We start from the raw sequence: 21,293 nt of genomic DNA on the forward strand, positions 1-21,293 counted from the left end.
TCTATAATAAAGTGAAATAAAAAATAAGATCATTTGGTTATAGAAATTCCTTAAAGAACACCACCACTTAATTATTTCAAACTTGAACTATCCCAAGAATGTTGTGAAAAAAAATAGAAAGTACTGGCTAAAAGCAAAAGCAGTCTGGGTACACCCACGTAATCAGCATGCCTTGTGCTTGTCTGTTAACCCTCTGAGTACATCTCTGACATTCAGGGTCTCAATAGCTTAGTGCTGAAAAGATTGCATTCCATCTGATTACTCAATATTTCTACTTGACAGGTCACATTCCGCTGTTTATTCAGCATAGATCGCTCAAATTCTACAGCGATGCACTGGGATCCCCATGCTGAATGGCCCTGCATTCTTCCGAGCTACCCCTCTGCAGTGTTCTGGGAAACACGCCACAGCTTCACACGGTCCACAGTCCTTCAAGACTTGGATGGAAAAAGGCCTGAGCCATGCACTGTAAGGTCTGTACACTAGATATTGGAGCAATACATGTAATGCCCACGGGAAAAGCAGTAATTCAGAGAAATTCACAATCTATTGTAGGTAGGTCTCTGCCCATAGGATTTTTTCATATTCCCACATTTAGAGTTAAGGCCAAGCTATTTACCTACTCCTTAGTCTTACTTAGAATAGTGCTTTGCTTTAGAGTTCTAGAGAAAGCAGTCGTTTCTGACCAGTTCAGGGAACTTTACTAATATGGAATCTACCTACACGCCGCACCCTTCCTCGTGTTCTGCCCTCCTCCTCCCCAAGAAACCCAGCTGATTTGTGCTACTTTGTGATGTTGTGTATTAAGCTTTCAGGACCCTCTAAAAGGGAGTGGGGGGCAGGGGGGAATCTCAATAAATGATCTAATATATACATGGCAAGACAACACAGACCGAAGAGATAAACCTAAATGTGAAAGAGCAAAAAACTGGGGGAACAATTTTGCAAAAGTCATGACATGCTGTGATTTTAAAATCTAGAGTAATATAGACCATACCTTCATCAGTTGGAGAGTAAAAAGCAGCCATCGAAGATCCATCTGTATTTGAAAGTAAGGACTGACTGTGGAAGTGCTGCACACAGATTTCAAGACTTTCAGGTATTGAAGTCTATTTCAAAGCCGAGACAGTGAGTGCTGTTCAGCCATCTAGATGCAAATTTCATGAGCCATCACTCACTGGTTGTCTCCCGGGCCACACAGTTGAGCAAACCTTAGGAGGACATTCGAGTCGGGCCCCTGCCTCCCAACACCATGGCCAGCCTCCCCACTAAGCATCGCAGTGACTACACGCTGCCTCAGGCCCCCATTCTGAACGTGACACACTGCAGTAGAAGCTCACCGGGGGAGACACAGGGCTAGGGAGAAAGATTTGGTAACAGGAGTAAAATACATGTGTCGGACAGGACTTGGCCCAAAGAGAGAAAACAGCATCTCCCTCTGGATGGCTAAAGACAGTGCTATAAAAAGGTCATCTTGGGCTTCCCTGGTGGCGCAGTGGTTGAGAGTCCGCCTGCCGATGCAGGGGACATGGGTTCGTGCCCTCGTCTGGGAAGATCCCACATGCCGCGGAGCGGCTGGGCCCATGAGCCATGGCCGTTGAGTCTGCGCGTCCGGAGCCTGTGCTCCGCAACGGGAGAGGCCACAACAGTGAGAGGCCTGCGTACCGCAAAAAAAAAAAAAAAAAGTCATCTTAGGGAGTGGAAGTTTTATCCTCAGGAATACCCTCTAGGTCTCCCATTCCTGTTCTCCCTGAGGTAACCAAAAGATGGTAACCCAAAGATGCACATGGAATTATCTTCCCAATGGTTTATTTCTTTAAAAACCATTTTGAGACTATTCTAGATTGTTTGCCCACTCTGCTTTCTCCTCGGCCATCTTGCAGAGCACCTGCCTCTGGGCCCCTATGACCCGGTGCTCCTCCTTTTTACGGATTCCATACTCTATGTGGATTGCACACTGAAGACTGAAATGCATGAAAAAGCAGGTGAGAAAAAGAACAGGATCTTGTTGCCTCTTTCTGTTTGACATTCCAGCCCTATAGAGCACCTGGCAATTTATTGCTCTTTTCCACCAGTTGTGTGTTTTGTTTGTTTTTTCCTGTAGAGGTCTCATACTGAGCAGGCAGACTCTCACTCACCAAACACAGGACAAGATATGGTGCCTTCCTGAGGGTCTGCGCTGGCAGTAGCAGCAGCTGAAGTGGAAGCAGCATTTCTGGGGCGTCATCAGCACATCTTCATATGGAGGCAATTTGGGGGTCAGGGCACCATCTATATCCTGGGTCAGGCTGTTGGTCACAGGCCCAAGTCCCTCCACTCAGGATGCAGGACTCAGGGCAGCTGACAGTTAGACCTCCAATGCAAAAAAAGCCCCTTTCTTAATAGGATTGTGAAGAGGAAAGAGGGGGTGCTGATGCTTAAGTTATAAACCTGCCATGTTCTAAACCCACAAAAAAGGACACGCAAGATATCATTCTAGACACTCTTCTTGTCTGGACATCTCAGCATCTAATAACAACCCCTTGATCTGCAGCAAAGTCAAGAAACATGTGTGTATAAATCCAAAGGCCTGAAAAATCCCCCAAGGTTCCCCATAAAATCCTATGCACTCAGAGGGTTAACAAGTGCTATGTTACATACTGCAGATCCTAGATTGACTGATGAAAACATTCATTGCTTCTATGTTTAAAAAAGTTGCAAAGTAGCCTTAACCCTTTGAGGACCCGATTAGCAGCAAGTTGCCATCTCCACCAACGACAAGTCACAGTCTCATTCAGCAAAGGGAAATCGCTACAAGGATACCAGAAAACACACTGTTCTGCTCGGCCATTCAAGCATTGAGTGCTAGGTAGATCAGATGAAACTGTTTTACATAAATTTGGAAAAACAAATCTCAGAGTCTCAAAGGGTTAAGCTAGGACTTTGAGTAAAAGGGTCTTGTTAAAAGGGCGAGTTTGGGGAGCGAACAGTCTCGGAGGAGCTCGGGGAGTAGTCTTCCGATTCCGAGTTGAGTTCGGGCGGAGCTGGCTGGGCCTTGTACCGGCTCCTCACATCCGGGTGGCGTCTTCGTCGGAAAACCTGCCTCTCCTTATCAAGAGCGGTGGTCTAGCAGGGGCATAAAATGAGAAAGAGGACAATTAGGCTGAAGGAAATGGCAAAAGGAACGATTTCTGGAACTTTCTGAGGTCAGAAAAATATGCTGGCTAAGTTAACCTGTCCACGATGACTCACTTTTGGTGACCACAGTCACCACTGCTGGGGTGCCCTCTGCTCCCCCACAAGCAGCTCCTAAGGGCACCTGGTCATGACATTGCAGGCACAGGCAGGATGGATGATGTTGTGGGTTCAACAGCTCCCTGGCCCTCCCCAGACCTCCGCTAGCACCACATCTAATACCCTCGGTGGCTCCCAGCCTAGCCAGAGACCCCCTGGTAAATGGGAGCCTCAGGCCTGTGTGTCTGACACGTGAGGACGCCAGGCATGTCTCGTTCATCAACATTCAGCTCCAGGCAGCTGTCTAATAAAGATGAGAGGTGATGAAGTTGTCAGACATGGAAACAGAGCCACAAGCTCGTCCTGTTATTTTAGCACCTCCTCATTCTAAATGATCTTATTATCTGTTGATGAGGGAGTATGGCTCAATCTCTGGCAAGGATGGGTTTAATCTGAATGAACCCAATGCCTGAAATTGAAAACTGCTTTGAATGCAGTTAAACCTGATGGAAACCTTCCCATGGATTTTCCTTTACAAAGTTCATTTTCATTGTAGTGTGTGGTAATTTACGAAACTGAAGTTCGATGTTGTAGGTATTCCAACTCTTGGGCCCTATGCCTCCTTTTCCTGAGGAAACCTCATATGATCTCCAGGATGTGCTCTCTAGCCATAACTCTGGAAGTTATTATGACATCAGGATTGGGAAGGGCATGACTTCATTACAGATTTAATGGGTGTGAGGAGGAACGGATCATTACAGAGAAACCTTACACAGAGGGCAGAAGAGCAGGTACAAAGCCTGAAGAAAAATGCAGAACACATATAAAAGTTGAAGGCATCCTTGTTTGAAAGTCCCTCTTTAAAAGGATGTAGCCTGGAGGTTATTCTGCTTTTAAGAGATTACTTTTCCTCTACAGGGATATATACCACCATTTTTCCTCTTGGAAATTTACTGTTAGCTTCTTCAAAGAACAGAGATAAATTTATAGCCAGCCGGCTTCTGAGAACAAAGTGAAAACTAAGCCCCTCATACAATTGCAGTGTAGCATTAGAGCAATCTCAGATCTAAAATGGGGCAATCAAAGTTCCAGAATGAAGTAATAAAGAAAGAGAGGCAGTGTGTAGAAACCAGTACAGTAAATGGCTTCATGAGGCTGAATTGTTCTGCTTTAAAAACTATCTGAATAACAGTGTTACAAATCAATGAGGAAGATAAACTTTAATAATTCACTTCTCGTTTCACTAGATTGTTAATACAATGATTCAATAACTGGTGTGTCGAAATGTCTACCTTTGATTCTTCGAAGTGTCGAATTTTTAAGGACCCTCAACTCAACTCACATACATAGTTCTTGGTCTTATACCCACCGATTTTATGATATTTTTCAGCATCATAAATCCAAATTCCTAACTTTATTTAAAACATTGTAAAGTTACAACACATGGTATTTTGCTTTCAAAGCAAACTGAAAATGCTCTGTTTGTGTAGAGTTGAATGTAAAAAACAGGCGTCTATTTAGTCTGACACATAAAAACCACTCTGTAGTTAATCCAAGAGTAATATAAACGCTTCTCTTGGTCATAAAAAATATTTTTATTTCTACCTTCTTGAGAAAGAAAACAGTCACTGGCATGGGACTAATACTGACTGACTAGTGGACTGAGGTTCTCTAGTGTCGGGGAGAAAATTGCACAGCGGGTTTGTAGTCAGAAATTTTGAGTCCTGTTCCGTCCACTGCTGACCATGGGAACCATTCACTCAGTTCTCAGTTAAATAAGGAGCAGAGATAACACCCTCCCACCCTCCAGAGTTGCTATATATAAAAATGGATGTGCAAATGCTTTCAAAATGGTGAAGACTCCCAGAAATGGAAGGTGGTGTTTTGTTTTGTTTTGTTTTTCTTTACAATGTAAGATATTGTTTTGAAATGAAGGAACTGCAGGTCAGAGGAAAACAATGCAAAACAAAGCTCTCATTAGAACTTACCTCAGAGTACCTTCCCTCCCTGCCTACTCTCACTGGCACCTTCTCCATATTTACCTCATCTCCCCATAATTGACTCAATTATTCCAAGTCACTCTCTTGGCTGTCAGCACTGAAATAAGCCATTTCTCCACCAATACTGTAATGCAGTTTATGCAGACGCTGGTGGCACTCATGGGCTTGGATGGTCCCATCCCCCTTATTTTCATGTTCATTTGTCCAGATGCTCATAAGGTCAGTCACATCCTCTTCCTTACTTGTCCCTCTGCCTGGACAGCCCTTGCTCTGTCCCATTTAAGCAGTCAGTCCTGGCCACTCCTGCCAGTTTCTCTAGTTAGCAGCTTTTAAATGCTGGCCTTTGTTGACGGGCCTTCATGCTCAAATGCTCCTGAGCTTTCAGTTGTGCTGATTCACCAGTAACTTCACAGCAGCTATTTTTGGAGACATAGCATGTCATGATCACAGGTCATGGAAAAGGGTGTGATGGTTCTTTCTGTTGGATGTATAGACTCTTAGAATTGAAAGAGCATTTATAAAGCATTCTTCGCCCAGGGCTTTGCCTTTACAGGCAGGGAAACTGAGGCCCAGGTATGTGGAGAGACTTGCCCGTTTCGCATCACTGACTAGGAATAGAACTCAGTTCTCCTCCCACGTGAGGCCCAGGCAATTTCTTCCCATTTAAAGTCTATTGAAACAGAACTCAAAGGAGCCACCGCACTCCAGTGGTTCCCTCCTCCGGTCCTAGCCAGGGTGAGCCAGGGAGGAGATAGCACGAGCAGCGTCAGAGGCCAAAAGACAAGAGCTTCACGTGCTGATGGCCCGAGAGCTCTCTCAGGGACAGCAAGCCAGCCTCTACCACGTGGACAATCCCATTCTAGGCCTGTAAACTCCTAGGGAGACCTGGGTCTGCTGATTGATAGACAGGCAGTTCCTGACTCACCCAGGTCCTTGCAACATTCTCAAATGCTACACAAGCAATGCTTAGTGCCCCCAACAGACTTGCTCCCAAAGATGACTGAGAGGGCATCACTGTCCACAGACCTCTCCTCCCAGGGCTCTTGCTTATTCTGCTTCTGGCTCTATGGACTGTGGTTCATTTTAAGAACCTCTCTGTGTTCCCATGAAGCCCAGTACAGCGATCACTGTGCATCCTGCCTGCAACGCAATCGACTCTGATGCACTGTCTTCCCTGCCACATTGTAGACTCTGTGGAGGGCAAGATCAAGTCTGGGCATCCTGTCTGTGTTCCCCACAGCTCTTAGCACACAGGAGATACTCTCTAAGTGCTGTGGCTTTAGAAATATGAGAAAGCACAACAGAGGTCGCATTATTTCCCTCTAGAGCAGCCAACCCCCAGCCCATCCTGCACACAGCAGGTCCAATTTGTTTACAATTCCTCATAAAGTTGGACTCCTTGTCCTAACAGTCACAATGTGCTTACAATAAAAACTTCCAGGGTCTAGTTCCTGTTATTACTCAAAGCGATCACTGTGATATCAGCAGACCTCATGTCCCCGTTAGTGGGCACAGCATCCATTTAGCTTACGGTTAACCACACCTCGGTTTCCCTTTGGAAATCCCCCGCTCACGTAATCTGTGGTTCCAGTGAAGGGGACCCTACCTCCATCTCTGAGGGTGGGGTGCAGATGGGTTTGTGACCCAGAAGCAAGCCTGTGCTGACTGTGTTCGCCAATACCCGTGATTGGTTCAGGATGGGCACCCGACCCAGTTCACGGGACATGAGGAGACTTTCACTGAGACTGCACATTCACAGTGAATCCCAACTGAGAGGATAGCAAGCCTGGAGCTGCTTCCCACATCCTGGTACCACGTGAAGTTCCAGACTAAAGCCGGCACGGGGAGGCAGAGTGGAGGGATGGAAAGAAACCAAGCCCTACCGAGTGCTGAATCCACACATCACTGAAGCCAGACCCAACCTTTGGACCTTTCAGATTATATAAAATCATACTACTTCTTTTTGCTGAAAGCCAGTTTGGTTTGGGTTTTCTTCCCTTGCAATCCACACAGTCCAAACTGATATCTCCCTGAAGGTATTTTAATCACGCTCACCTCTGCATCCTGGCTTACCGTGTTCACCAACCTGACATCACCTCTCCCACTTCCTGCCCACTCGCATTTCTCTATTTTCCAAGATTTGATCAAATTTTACCTTCTGCATCACACTTTTTCTTTCTAAATTCCTCAGGCAAGTATTGTCTTGACCAAACCTTTGACACTTACTGCACACAGGCCTATTACCTTTCCTGTGCATATTTCCCAAATCCCATGCAAGCTGCTCTAGGGTAGGATCTGAAACTTCTTTGCATTTTTCCAGAATGCCTAGCCAACTGTGACACACATATAAGGGACATATTAAATGTTTCTCAGTTAATACAGAATTAGATTATTTTAGGTGATTATGTACTTTCCGAATAGCAATGACAAAAGAAAACAGAACCCCGAACAACTCTATAATACAAAAGAGTAAGAAGTCAAAGGTATTATGAGTCCAATATTTAAGAGTGCAATTTGTTTTAGATATGATCAAATGCTTACATTAGATAACATTAATCACCTCATATATTTATCTACTCAACAACTACATATTGTGGTCCAATTCCTTTTCACAGTAAGCACTGTTATATATGATACCTTTAGAATTTTAAGTGTAGCTGTAAAATTAATTGCCTCTAAAATCTGTACAGTTAAAATTTTACAGTTTAATTCTGTGGCCCAACATGTAGTTCAAGACAGATGAATTCAGCAAAGAAATAGAAATAATAGGCCAACACATAATTTTTTAAAGTATTGCTATAAAAATATATATTATCCAACTGGTAATTTTATCCCCAGAAAACATTCAAAACATAACTTTCCCTCTGAAGCGCTGTATCATAGATTTAAATTCAGGGCCCTTTCAACCATTTCTGAAAGACTGCTTTCCTCTTTCTCAATCACAAAAATTTCCCAGATATCAAGGAAATTGGGTCTCTCCTCCCTAATGCCTATCTTTGTAAGGTAAGGTGGTCCTAAGTCTTGATGTTCCATTAAAACTTAAGACTTCTTAACGGATTTATTATTTTATTGGTTATTTTGCTCACGGTTTGCAGCTTTGTGGAACAGACATGAATGGACTTGCAGTAGAATTCCCAAGTGTTTCCTCAGTAAGTTATCACTTCATTAAAAGCTCGTAAGACAATCTGAAGCCTGCATTATCACATTTTGGTGCTAAGTATCACAGGTTAGAGGTGAGCAAGAAATCTCTTGAGATTCTGGAGCTGACCAGTAGTAACCAAATAGGAAGCTCTAATCTAGTTATTTAAAATATGTACCCAATAACAACGGCTATGTCGTGTGCGGGGCTATAGCCAGCTAACAGTGGACTGGGGGATCCTGACAGACCAAATAACTGACCAAATAAAATGATATGGAGAAACTAATATAAACCTGCTCTACATGAAAGAAACACTGCATATCCCTACCTCAGACCGCAAGCTCTTGGTGATCAGAGTGTCCTTAGGAGATGCTAGATGAAGTGTGAAAACCGAGGAACGGTAAGATCATGCCAGTTACCTCAGCAAATCTGGGGGCGACACACATAGCAGTTGGAGCTCTTAGAGAAATTCATATCCATCACGTTTTGGTGCCTGCCCTAACACCAAGCATGCGCGAATCAGAGACGGTGCTTGCCTAATACCCAGAAAATGTATTCCAACAACAGATAGATCTTTGGCCTTTTCTGTTAAAATAAAACAACACTGTCCTCCACACAGTACTCAGATATTTTAAATCTTCTCTCTGACATTAAATTTGGAAATCAGCATAAATACCTAGGAGGTACCCATCTGGCCTATCTTTGCAATGTTATAGGAAAAATACAGCATGGAGGTGGAAGGTCAGGAATGAAGTGAGAATATGAATTGGAGCATTACTTTGTTTTTGCAAGTCTGAGTCACCCACATCTGTGTAATGCTTGCCTTGTCTGGTAGCTTTAGCTTAATCCCCTTGGTAGCAGCAGCAGGGGGAAGTCAGGAGAACCAGCTTTTTGTCCTAGCTCAGCTGATTATGTGACCTTGGACACGTTTTCTAACCACATCAAGCCATTTCCCAGTCCACAGCCTGAGCTGAAGGACAGTGCCTCACTCCTAGGGAAACTTCCACCTATGAAATACCTGAATATGCTTAATATCACCCTCAATCTACTAAAATGGGTTATGTTTTTCTCTTCGTAAACAACAGGCCTTCCAGTCTATGGATCAAAAATATTTCTGTTCTGCACTATGTGCAGGACCCACAAGAGATGTACCTCGTTTAAGTTCGGAGGCAATGTTTCCTGTCGTGGCAGTAATTATTGGATTTAAGTAACTGCATTTTTCAGAGGCGAACGGTGACTGTTTTTCCTTCTTCGCTTTTCTTAATTTATTGCCAGCCATCCCAAACAGTCTTCATTTCATTAATAAAAGAACATTATCGTGCATGTTGCCTTTGAGCCCATCCATTATTCATACTACCTAGGAGACTGAGCCAGGGATGCAGCTGTTGGGGCATTAATCTCAGGAACGCTCTCTCCTTTGCTTGCCCTTACTCTGTAGGGACTGAGTTACGATTTGCTTGCCACTTTGGAAATGTTTTGCTTGATAGTAAAATTAAACTGACACCTAGATTGATATATCCACCCTTCTCATTTTTTTTTTTTTGGCTTGCTGTCATGCTTATTATGGTTCTGTTTCGTTTTGCTTTAACATCCCTTTGGGGTCTCGCCAGGCAGGAACTGCACAGTATCTGGGTCTAAGACACGGTATTTCCCTAAAGTGAAGGTGACCATTTAAATGGCAAAAGCAGGCTTCATGAAACCAGCGGCCTTCAAAGCTCCTTTCTAGGTACCCATCTCTTAAATGTGATTCCGCATTTCCTGGGGCAGCGCGGCCCCATGCTTCCCCACCACGTCATAAATATAGGCTCCTCCCGCTGATCTGGTTCTTAATAGAATCCCACATTGGTCCAACTCTGCAGAGGGTTGCTGATGGCCTCCCATCAGGGGGTTAAAATGACAGCCACTTGCTGAGGTCAGGTTTCTAGAGGGCAAAATTCACGTGTTTCTTCTGCCCTACGGCCCCTGATTTTCTCACAGAGGAAGCTAAGCTGAGCTGCCATGTTGTTTTTCCTTCATCATGCCAGTAAACTAAAGGACAGCTGTAGGCACAGTTTATCTTAAGAAAATCTGAAAATTTAGAACTTACTAAGCAGGTAGATTAAGGGGTAACTCCTTTTATTGCAAAAACAATTTTTTTAGCTTTGCCGAAGAATTACTCTTGGGTTGCTATAGTGGGATGCTACTGTAGAGCATCTCATATGTGATTTGATTGTCCAAACTCTTAAAAAAACACATTTATCTTCACAATCAAGGTTTCTCTATAGTAATGGTCCCTTCATGGGAAAATTCAATCGTTCATTAATTTAACAAATATTTATTGAAGTGCCTTCTATGTGCCCTGCATTCCACTAGCTGGTGGTGATACAGTTTTTAACAAGCCTGCCAGGTGGTGCTTTTTTTCTTTCTTTTTTTTTTTTTTTTTTTAATTTGGCCACGCCACACAGCTTGTGGGATCTTAGTTCCCTGACCAGGGATCGAACCAGGGCCGCAGCAGTGAAAGCGCCGAGTTCTAACCACTGGACCACCAGGGAACTCCCTGTCTTTTAATTTAGAAACATTTTTCTCCTACAACAGGAATTGAGAAACTTTTTCTGGGAAGACCAAGAGTTAATACTTTAGACTTTGTAGGCTATATGATTCTCTGACACAACTACTCAATTCTGCCCTTGTAGAGTAGAAGCAACCATAGGTAATTTATAAATGAATGGGTGTGGCTGTGTGCCAATAAAACTTTATTTAAAAACCAGGCAGTGAGCTAGATTTGGCCCATTGGCTGGCTGTAATTTGCCAACCCCTGCCCTAGAGGATAACTTTTTAAACTTACACTTCATCAGGATTTGGGGGGCTATAGAGTAAGTAAAATTTAATGCCCCAATTCATGAATAATCTAACATATAAGTTATTCAACAGTTTATCCCAATCAGAACATCAAAAAAGGTCACGGTTCTCCTTTAATTACAAATGCTTGGATCTGGAGAGAGATCAGTCTTCCCAGGAAAATCTGTCTCTCGTGTGGTGTGGAGTGGATGACTCTATCTTTTCTGGGCTCCTCATTTGGGCTGGGTCCATGGAGGTGCTTTTGCACAGGCCACTCATGTCATCTTCATGACAGATGTGGAAGGTTGGTTGATAATACTCGTCTCATTTTTATAGATGGGGAAATTAAGAATCAGAGGAGGAACGTGTACCTTGCCCAAGGTCACAACACAGTAAGTAGGACAGGCTGGATCCAAAACCAGGGCTTCCTGACACCAAAGCCACAAACTCTCCATGCAACTCTCCGTGCACAGAGCTGCCAATCTTTAATCAAGTTGGTTTCATTTCAATTTTCAAGACTTTTTAGTTTCTAGAAGTGTCATGTGTTTGACATGTATTTGAGAATTGTTTGACTTCAGCATATGGATATTTACACTCTTTCTTAATAGAATAACAGTGTGTCAATACTTATGATTAAGTTCTTTATGATTATTCTTTCCTACACATTTATACCTGATAAAACCTACATCCTATCCGTAAACATCACTGAGGAACATACGGAGGCAAAGTATGGCAGGAAAGAATACATAGAATAGAGTGTAGGCATCTTTTTAAATCATAAAGGGGGAAAGAGGTTCTGAAGCAAGATGAAAATAAATACGATACCGCAAAATTGTCCATCAATACCGAATCACCAGGAATCTCAGGAAAACATATACAGTTTACACCCAATCAGTAAGTCGTGGAATGCCATGGAAATTTCTCATTTCTAATAGCAAGTACGTTAAGTTTTAAAAAGGCAAATATATATATATATTGTTGGGACCTGCTCTTAAGGGGGCTCTGAAGGTAAAACGAAACAAAATAAAATCTCAAACAGCGAGCAACCTGTTGTTTGACTTGGTAGAATAACACAGATGTCTCCCTAGCCCTGTGTCTCTCTCTATGACCATTTGTGGAACTATAATACAAAGTACTGTGGCCCAGCTTTTGAGCCTCCTGGCCAATAACTCACTTTTTAGCATCACGGTACAGCTGCCCTACCAAACCTCATACCTCCCCTATACTTTTCTCTGCAATCACAGTTTGGATGGTTTTGAAGTTTAAATCTATGCCTCTTCTATGTGTTAAGTGCTGGGGTACGGAGGGTGGTTAATCCCTTCCTAGAACAGAGGCCCCTCTCCTTCCTTCCTGCAGCACTTTTTACACTCATGGAGCATGGGGAGACTTTTCTCGATGGCAGAGCAAGGCCAAGGCCACCATCCCTAAAGCAACCTGTGCCCTGCAACTTGCTGTGTGCCTTTGGAACCCTCTTCACACCACGTGGGGGGGTTCCTCTCTGGCTTTTGTGGGAACTTCCAAACCTGCGCCGAGCAAGATGCCTTTAACTGACCCCACTCCTTTTCACACCCGAGCACGACAGCATTTAATAGCCTTGCAAGGGCTGCGTACGGCTGCTGCCGCTCTGCCTCGTTACTCGCTGTTTCAGGACAGTGCTTGAATCTAGTCTGCACACGAGTCACGTCAGGCCTGACCTCAACCCCCCTTCTGTCCTAGCTCACCTCTGCGTTATCTCTCATTTGGCATTCTTAGCGCGTGTCTTGTTTTGGTATTTGTTTCATTTAATCAGGTTCTGGCTGTTGCCTTGTTCTGCGTGCAGAAGATGCAGGAATTCTTCTCCATGTGCTGCTGGTACAGTGCCTGCCACAGGGGCAGCTTCACTTGAGAGAGGCAGGGATGTGTGTGAGAGGGTGGAATGGCCCAGGCAGCTCATTCCTGGGAGGGGCTCACCTCCAGACTCGGGGGCACAGGAGCAAAAGGTCTCCCGGAAAAGGAAGCTATGCAGGATGCTGCTGCCCTGGCTACCGCTTGGAAGCATCCCTCTGTTCGAGGCAGGAGAATGAATGCAAGGAGGAGGCATGGCCCCCACCATGTCTCCAATCCCCAAAAAGCCTACTAAGAGGGACATGCCAATTCTGGGCACCCCGAAGAGCCGTTTCCCAAGCCTCTGCCCTGATGTGAGCTGCTTTACAAAACACAAGCTCCTCTCCCAGGCGTTCCGCTCAGAGCAGTGAAAACAGCCAGGAGCACTCGTAAACACAACAATTGGGAGTGGGGATGTTTCACCTGCAATGATTGCTTATGTTAAAAAGTTGGCTGCCACCATGGTTAGACAAATGCTCCCACTTCCAAGGAGATAAAAGGCGAGCATCTGTAATCAGTGAGGAGAGTGTGTTCGTTCCGGGCTAAATGGCATTATAAAACTTCCTAATTAAGCATATACGCCGATGAGTTTTTAGCATCATTTCTCCAATTTAGCTTTACATACTGGGTGTGCTGTTTAGTACAGCATTATCTATAAACGTTGTTGTTACTGCCCCCAGCTGGAAAGCAGAGCAGTTTATGTGGGAAAGAAAAAAGAGATTATCTTCCATCTGCTCCTGCCCATTATTCAGGGATGTGTCATTTTGTCTGCTGATGGGAACCATCGCTAGGATTTTAGTCAAATGACCTTTTTATACTTGGCTACGTTTATTAATTACTGTTTATTTGGTGTTTTGCACTCACCCCTAAGCCCACCAATTTAGTAATATAATTTTCTAGAGGTTTTTTTTTGAAATTTATGTGTAATTTGTGTTATACAAATATGCACAACTGTAATTAGACATGTTTGATGCCTATTTTTAATTGTATATCAACTAAACTCATAAATGTTTGGTTAATATGCCTGAGGTTAGGAGACATACAATTAAAAAAGGATGGAGCATGATTCGATTTATAGAAAGAACAAAACCAGGCAAAGCTAATTAATGCGGACAGACTGCAGGTCAGCATTTACCCTTAGGGCTACGTTGAGATGTGCACTCTTCAAAATGTGTATTATCTTTCAGGAAAAAGTAAAAGATGGATGGATCATCTTCCATGTAAAGAGTCTGCACAAAGGCAAATCATGATTGATTCACACACCCCCCCACAAAAGAAAGGTGAAAAATAAAAAAGTTCTTTCTGTATCTATAAAGCTATTTATTTAGGTAAATAAAAAGGTGAGTGTGCAACTCCTGTATGCAGATATGTATAGAAGATACAAACAGCCTTCTGTGTAAAACTGACTTTGATATTTATTGAAGTTTGGGTATTTTCTTGCTTTCAGCAGGCTTAGAAATATCATGATCTTAGATATTTGGAGAGTTTGTCAAAGGGTGGCCTTTTCTGCATCTCTAATGCCTTTGATTCTAGTGTCTAATTAGACTAAAACATTAGGAGTAATAATTGGGGGTTAAATTGTATATTATATATGTTATTCTTTCTTTTCTTTCCTTTTTTTTTTTAAACAACTTGGTCTATTCCATGAACAGCATAAGGCACCATTGTTTGGGGGAAATGCCAAACCCAGTGGAATTTTTTCTTAGCAAACGCTAAGATGTGGAGCTTTACCTGGAGATCATTTCAGAAACATTAAGATGGAGGAGAAAAGTTGCCTAGCACTTCTCAGAGTTCATTCCTCATATCATCAAAACTCATCCTGCCTGTGGATAACTTAAAGAGACACAAACAATGCCCCTTGAAGGAAATGCCAGTGCAGTTGACTGGAATAGAAAACGATTGGATAGAATTCTTAACCCAGTTAAAAAAAAATCGATACCTCCCATAGTCCCTTTTGCTTGAGCAGATAAGCCAGCTAAGTAATCTGACCGTTACAAAATATCGAAAAATAAATTCATGCAATAGCTAGTACATAAAGGGATTTCCAGGGGGAGAGAGGTAACAATAAAACAAAAACAAAATGAAACAAAAAGGTGGAGGATTTGAAAACACAAGCTTACCAACACACACAATGCATTCTATAGCTCACTGTGCTCGGAGGAGCTTCTATGACTAAGGTGTAAATGCATTGTTTCATCCATCTACTAAGGTTAAGGTCGGGCTTGATGATTTTAAAATGACAGTATATACTTCTATAGAACATATACTAAGGTACTATTGTTCTTCCATTTGTTAAGGGACAAAACACTAGAAATCATTGTTTTAATTAGCAACATCAGGCAAATGCTTTGACATTAACACTAAATATACTGTCCTTTTAACTGTAAGGAAAATTGATACTGAGCATGTGCAATGGAAAGAAAGCTGGCAAATGTCAGTGTGAATAATGGGGTGAAAAAAAAGAATGAGGGGGTGTGGCATCTCAATCAAGATTAAAATGAAACTGATAAAGCAGCATATGGACTGGATAACAAATCAAAAGCATGTTTATCCACTGAAGGAACTGGTTAATGGAGACTGCCAGCACGTTGCCATGGAAACACTGACTTGAGCTGCACCATCTCATACCTTATCCAATACATTCCTGGTTGTTGGTAGTAGTCCAAAGACCCTGATCTCTTGATGGTAAACCCGTGGTCCAGCTGAGCAGAGAGAAATGGGGGCAACTCAGTGGATCGACATTGTGCTAAAGTATTAAGACTCCAGACCAAGCTGTTCTTCATCGACTATATATGTATATAGAGTTACGATGCCTCTTCTGCAGGGTGACTAGCTAATATCCTAAATCTGCACATTGAAAATAAAAAAGGCGAGAAAAGACACTAATCCCCCATGAATATCTCGGAGGCCAATTTGTTAGAAAAGATCTAATTTGTCAAACAAGGTTTTGAATGCACACTTAATAATATCCTCTCAATTTCAAAAGATATAAACACGTCTTCATATTCTAGAGCAATGGAAAATGCTTTACAATAAAGTGCTGAAATCAGCTTTAGCCACCTAAGAGAAAGCAGATTGGACGCCCACCCCCCAAATCTTACCCCATGAAGCTTAAGTTTGAGGCCTTCATAAATATGAAATAAAAGAAGAAAAGAATCAAGTTTTGAATCCCCATAAATCACAGCAATTTGGATTTCTTTCTTTAAGAGTTAATCTTCAGAAGCAGAGCTGTTCTTAAAGGTGAATCAATTACATTTCTGAACTAAAAAGGTATGGTACAAAACAGTAAATTTTCTCCAAGAAAATAAAATGAAAAATAATTTTCGCTGTATATTAAAAACGCATATGTACAGTTAAGTGCTTATGATTAACAAAAGGTACAATAAATAGAAGACAGGATAAGTTCTCAAAGTTGTTCCTCCTGGAATAAGTTGTTAGCCTTTGGCTACCTAGGAATAAAAGATTCAGTCCCCAGATTTGAGAAACAATAATCATGCTGTATGCCCACTCCCCCATTCTGCCCATGAGAGGATGCAAGTTGACCACCTTTCTTTCTGGAGAGGCTCATGAATGCTTTCAAGTGTGGTACGGGCATGATGCTGATGACAGTTTCTACTACAAAATTCACAAAGGCATTTCAAAAACATGCCGGGGCACTTGTTCAAACTAAAAACTGCTCAGAAGATTCGGTATTCTGATTATAAACTAGGCTATCCCAGTGTTCACGGAACAGCAATGTGAGATTTTAATCTTTTTAAAAATGTACAGTTCGTTTTATTTAGAAAAAAAAATTGAAGTACACTTGCTGTTAGGAAGATGAAGGCCTGCATTTCTGTTTCAGCCCAGGGATGGCTACTCAGTAACTGGCTCTTTATTGCCATCTACAGGCAAAGTGCCCCATAACTCCGCATTTGGGAATGCCCCAGTGCAGAGGCCTCTCGCTTTAGAAGGAAGCTTCCCACTATCACAATTATTTGCCCATTGATTAGTATGGATTTGTTCAATTAGACTGAAATGCTCTATTTGCATGACCAAAATGCAAAAGAAGAACTCAAAAGCATTAGGAAAATTGTTGGTTAAAATAATAAACAGCATTAAATGAGGAAAAATAAATTGGAAGTGACATCTGAGTCATCGGTTCTTCATCAAGCTGAGCAAATCTAATAATGCCTCCCTCCCATCCCTCGGCTCTCAAGAAGTCCGCCGTTAAAATGTCATCTCTAATTCCATTTTATGTCTATAAATTGCATTTTAATAACCTTTTGTTTCCCTTTCTCTGCTCTGTTCTGGGTTTCTTTGGTTTGGTTTGGTTTGGTTTTAATCCCCCGACCACTGGGAAAGGCAGTGGAGGAACAATGGACGCAGACTGTTGTAGTTATAAGGACAGCAATGGGTTTCCACCTAATCATGTCACCTGACCTAAATGTCAGATACCTTTTCTCCTTCGAGAAGGGCTCTATGATGCCCGTGAGCCTCCAGCTGGTAATTACTCTCCCAGCCAACTCGAGGACCTTAATATAAAGTTATCATTTGTCCTCTCTTTGATCTTAATAATGTAGGGGGTGGGAGGAAGAGAAGAAAAAAATGACAACACGAACAGAAAACATTAAGGTTCAGAACCATGAATGCATGTTAAACTACACTCATGTCATAAATTACACCTGTGATTAGAGTCTGTTTGTTATGACAGTATGCTCTTTTCTCCTTTGTCATTCCGAGAAAGAAAAAGTGTCATGAATTCTTTTATGAGCAGATAGTGAGGTTTCTAACTAAGGAAAGAGAACTACCGGTTAAAGACCAATGATTTAATTGCTGATTTTCTGAAAAAAACAAGCTGATACTCTGTTCTAAACAGTATATATATATTTTAATTTTAAAGGGTGTATATAATTTACGAAAAAGCACTCCTATAATAGAGGCAGTTTAAAATAAAATACATCATTTGATAGCCTCTGGGGAAAGCATTCATGCCCATGGGAAAAAATTCTGTCTGCATGAAATCTATGCTGAAATCAGGTTTTTTTCCTATGTCTATCAAATAGAAGTCATAATAGTATTATATTAATTACAGAAATTTCTATCATGTGGGTGAATCAATTATATTCCATTATTAAATTGTCAAATGATCTTTGGAGAATGCACCATTTATGAAAGCTATTCCTTCAACCTCTCACATTCTGTCTCACAGCAGAAGATTGTTCCTTTGCAATTATACTTTAGCTTGAGTTGGGGATATTATTTAATGCCAGGGCTCCTTTATCTTGTGATGGTCCCCTGAGTCTAATTCTGTGCACTTTAAGAATGGGAACATGGTTATGAGGTATACATTGACTTATCCAGTGCTATTTTGAAAGTTAATAACAAAGGCAGCCAACCTGACTCGTTTCTATCTCCCAGCCCTGCCCTGCACCTAGTGACCTACCCCAGGTTCTTATGGAGGGTGTGGACATTTATGAGGAAAAAGCATTCTGGACAAGATGCATAAATGCATATATTATGGCCGGCCAGCTTCTCCTGAAATACCCCCTGAAATTTACAGCCATATTCTCTTTCATGTTTGAACTATTGATAGCGTTCAACATGTGAATTGCGCAACATTAGAATTGACAAGGCGCTTTTTCAGATATTTCTCCAAAATGTCAATTATTTTGAGCCTGAGTTGATTTTTTCCACAACTTTGTAGTGGATAAAGAGATTAAATAAGCTTGCAACTAATGCACAACTCAGCATCACACGGCCCATTTTACAATTTATATTAACCAGTTGGTACAGTCTCCACGGAAACATATTAGTGATGAACTGAGAAACTGATATTAAATTGCATTCAAAATGGTCCAGTCATAGAAAAAAAAAAATCAGTTGGACCTTGAATCTTCAAATACTAACTGAAGTTTTTTTTGGAGATCTACTTAGCTGATGTTTTAATAAACTCACATGGATTAGGTTTCAAAATTTATCCAGGTTTGATTAAAGTAGCATTTCCCCTCCCATCTGTGTTGTCTGTTCATTGGAGAATGACCCTGAAGTTCCTGCTCTCAGTCATTACAAGTCTCCCAGAATACCGTGAACAAAGCATTCTTGAGCAACCAAGGCAAACTAACCAAAGACTAGTTAAACTAAAAGACCACGAAAAACGAAACAAAACCCAAAATGACAGAGGTGGAAAAAGCACCCTCTCTAGCAGTTGTAAGCCCTCAGCAGGAGCAGAAAAGCAGTTCTTTTCATGGACAAGTGTGCTGGCAGTCCATTCCAAAAGAAAATTGTGGAAACAAACATTTTGGAATATACTTGTGTCTTACATGAATGATGAAAACAGAGGATAGAATGTCTGGTTTCCCTGAGAAGCACCATGAGATTGTTACTTTCAAAAATTACTGATTGAATATTAGCTGATAACAAAGAATGCTGACGATCGATGAAGACAGGAAGGACACTGCGCTTCTACACTGAATTTCCTTAGAAAGAACTAAAGAGAGAGAGGGCCAGAAGAATAACTTGCAATGTTAAATCCCCAGGAGCGCTGAGGAGCACGGGGAAAGAGTATGCATTCTACTTAGCGCTGTCAGTGTACTCCTGAACCAGTAACTCATACTTGTGTAACTCCCTGCTGAAAGGGTTCAATCAAAAAACATGAAATGCAACTAGTCCAGAAAAGTATATGCATGCGTTCGTGCCACCTGCCAATTCTGGAAACTCCTATTAAATATTTAGTAACCCAGATCTGGGATTGGTTGTATCAAATAGGTCACTTAGTTATCTTTTGCTTTACCTGGAGTTCTAGCACCACCAAAAAAGAAAAAGAGAAAGAAAAGAAAAACACCCATGGAAGTAGTTAAATATTCAGTATTGCTGACGAGCATGATGTATGTTTAGGAGCATAAATATTTTTAAAAATTCTAGATCATAGTGTCTAAGTTCTTTGTTTTAAGAAAGAAAAACAGCTCAAGTGATTTCACATTGAATATGCTGTAAAAATGTATGTACTCTGAAAAAAAAAGGAAATTATTTAAAACTCAAGTAATCTGGGACTTGAATATATTTACTCTAGAATATGACACTGGGAAGTATGAGGTTTCATTATTTCTCTGCCCAATTTAATCTTTGCCTAGAGCTGCTATCAAATTGCATGTAGTGTATGTCTGCATGTATGGAACAGGAAAAAAAAATTCTCCTGCAGCCACATCAACAAAATGGTAAATGTTAAAAGACTCTCCGCTTTGAAAACAGAAATTTCTAAGGAGCAAGAAATCCTGATTTCTTTGGGTGTTCACAGCAATTCAGTTTCACTGAAAATCTCACTGGGTAAGCGTCCTGCCACGTTTTTGGCTTTCGTTTACGGCTTGTACAAAGATCTATAGTGTTCCAGTCTCTCTCTGCCATGTCCTCTCTTTCAGCTCCCCTCCCCTCCCCTGCCAGGTCCTGGCAAAAGGACACTAGGAACTCTTTTTCTCAGAGCCCAGAAGTTTGCATTGGCACAGAGTCCAATGTGGGGGAGGTTTTCTGCTTTAACAAATAAATCATGAAATTAATATATACTGCAAGGCACCCTGGAGGTGTTGGATAATGATGTGACTCCCAGGGAAATGATCAGCAAAAACACATCATATATATAAGCCCCAGACCTCCCCCAGTGCTTTAAATGGTCGAGCTGTCTAAAGAAATGACCCATTCTGCTGTCTCTGGGTGGAATCTCCTGAGTAATGCCCATCTCTTAGAGGGAGTGCTTTGAAAAAGTTATAGGTAGATATTTCAGATGCTTACTGCTATGACAGAAACTCCAGCTGCTGTGCTATTCGGTTTCGGTCCTGTGTTGAAATGCTTCTTTATCTTTCCTGCTACTGACAGCTGATGTTCATTTTCTGGGAGGCCGTCATCCTGGAAAAAAAAATAAAAAATTTAAAAAAAGGAGTAGAAGAAAAAAATGAGATAAATAGAAAATGAGGCCAAGATATTCTAGTAACAGGCAGTAATCTTAAAATTCATAACATTTCAGGAAGAAACCAACCAATGTCCTCTCATTAAACACTGTTGTAGCAAGTACTGCTTCAAGGGCTCCTTCATTTCCACATTTGCTCTAAAATTAATTTGCTGTGTCTTCTTACCCTCTGACTTTGTCCCTAAATAAAAAATTTTATTTCTGTTTTTGGTTTCTAATAAAATTGATTTCAGCCATCGCTCTAGAAACATATGTCAAAGAGCAAGTTAATCTGGACAACCAAAAAAAAAAAATCAATCTAAACATTTTTTTTTCTAACCCCAAA

At 41.6% G+C, this 21,293-nt stretch overlaps 1 protein-coding gene across 1 annotated transcript in view; it reads right to left on the reverse strand.

Annotated features, from left to right (window-relative positions):
• Positions 1-1,661: 1,661 nt before the first annotated feature.
• Positions 1,662-21,293, reverse strand: part of DCLK1 (doublecortin like kinase 1) — a 334,035-nt gene continuing 314,403 nt past the window's right edge. The window contains exons 16-17 of the mRNA XM_060129142.1: positions 20,794-20,907; positions 1,662-3,105 (exon numbers count right to left, since the gene is read on the reverse strand). Of these exons, the coding sequence (XP_059985125.1) occupies positions 2,941-3,105; positions 20,794-20,907 (279 nt within the window). The 3' untranslated portion in view covers positions 1,662-2,940. The remainder of the gene's footprint in view (positions 3,106-20,793; positions 20,908-21,293) is intronic.

Source organism: Lagenorhynchus albirostris, chromosome 18 (genome assembly GCF_949774975.1).
Source record: "Lagenorhynchus albirostris chromosome 18, mLagAlb1.1, whole genome shotgun sequence".
In the NCBI taxonomy this organism is placed as follows: domain Eukaryota; kingdom Metazoa; phylum Chordata; class Mammalia; order Artiodactyla; family Delphinidae; genus Lagenorhynchus; species Lagenorhynchus albirostris.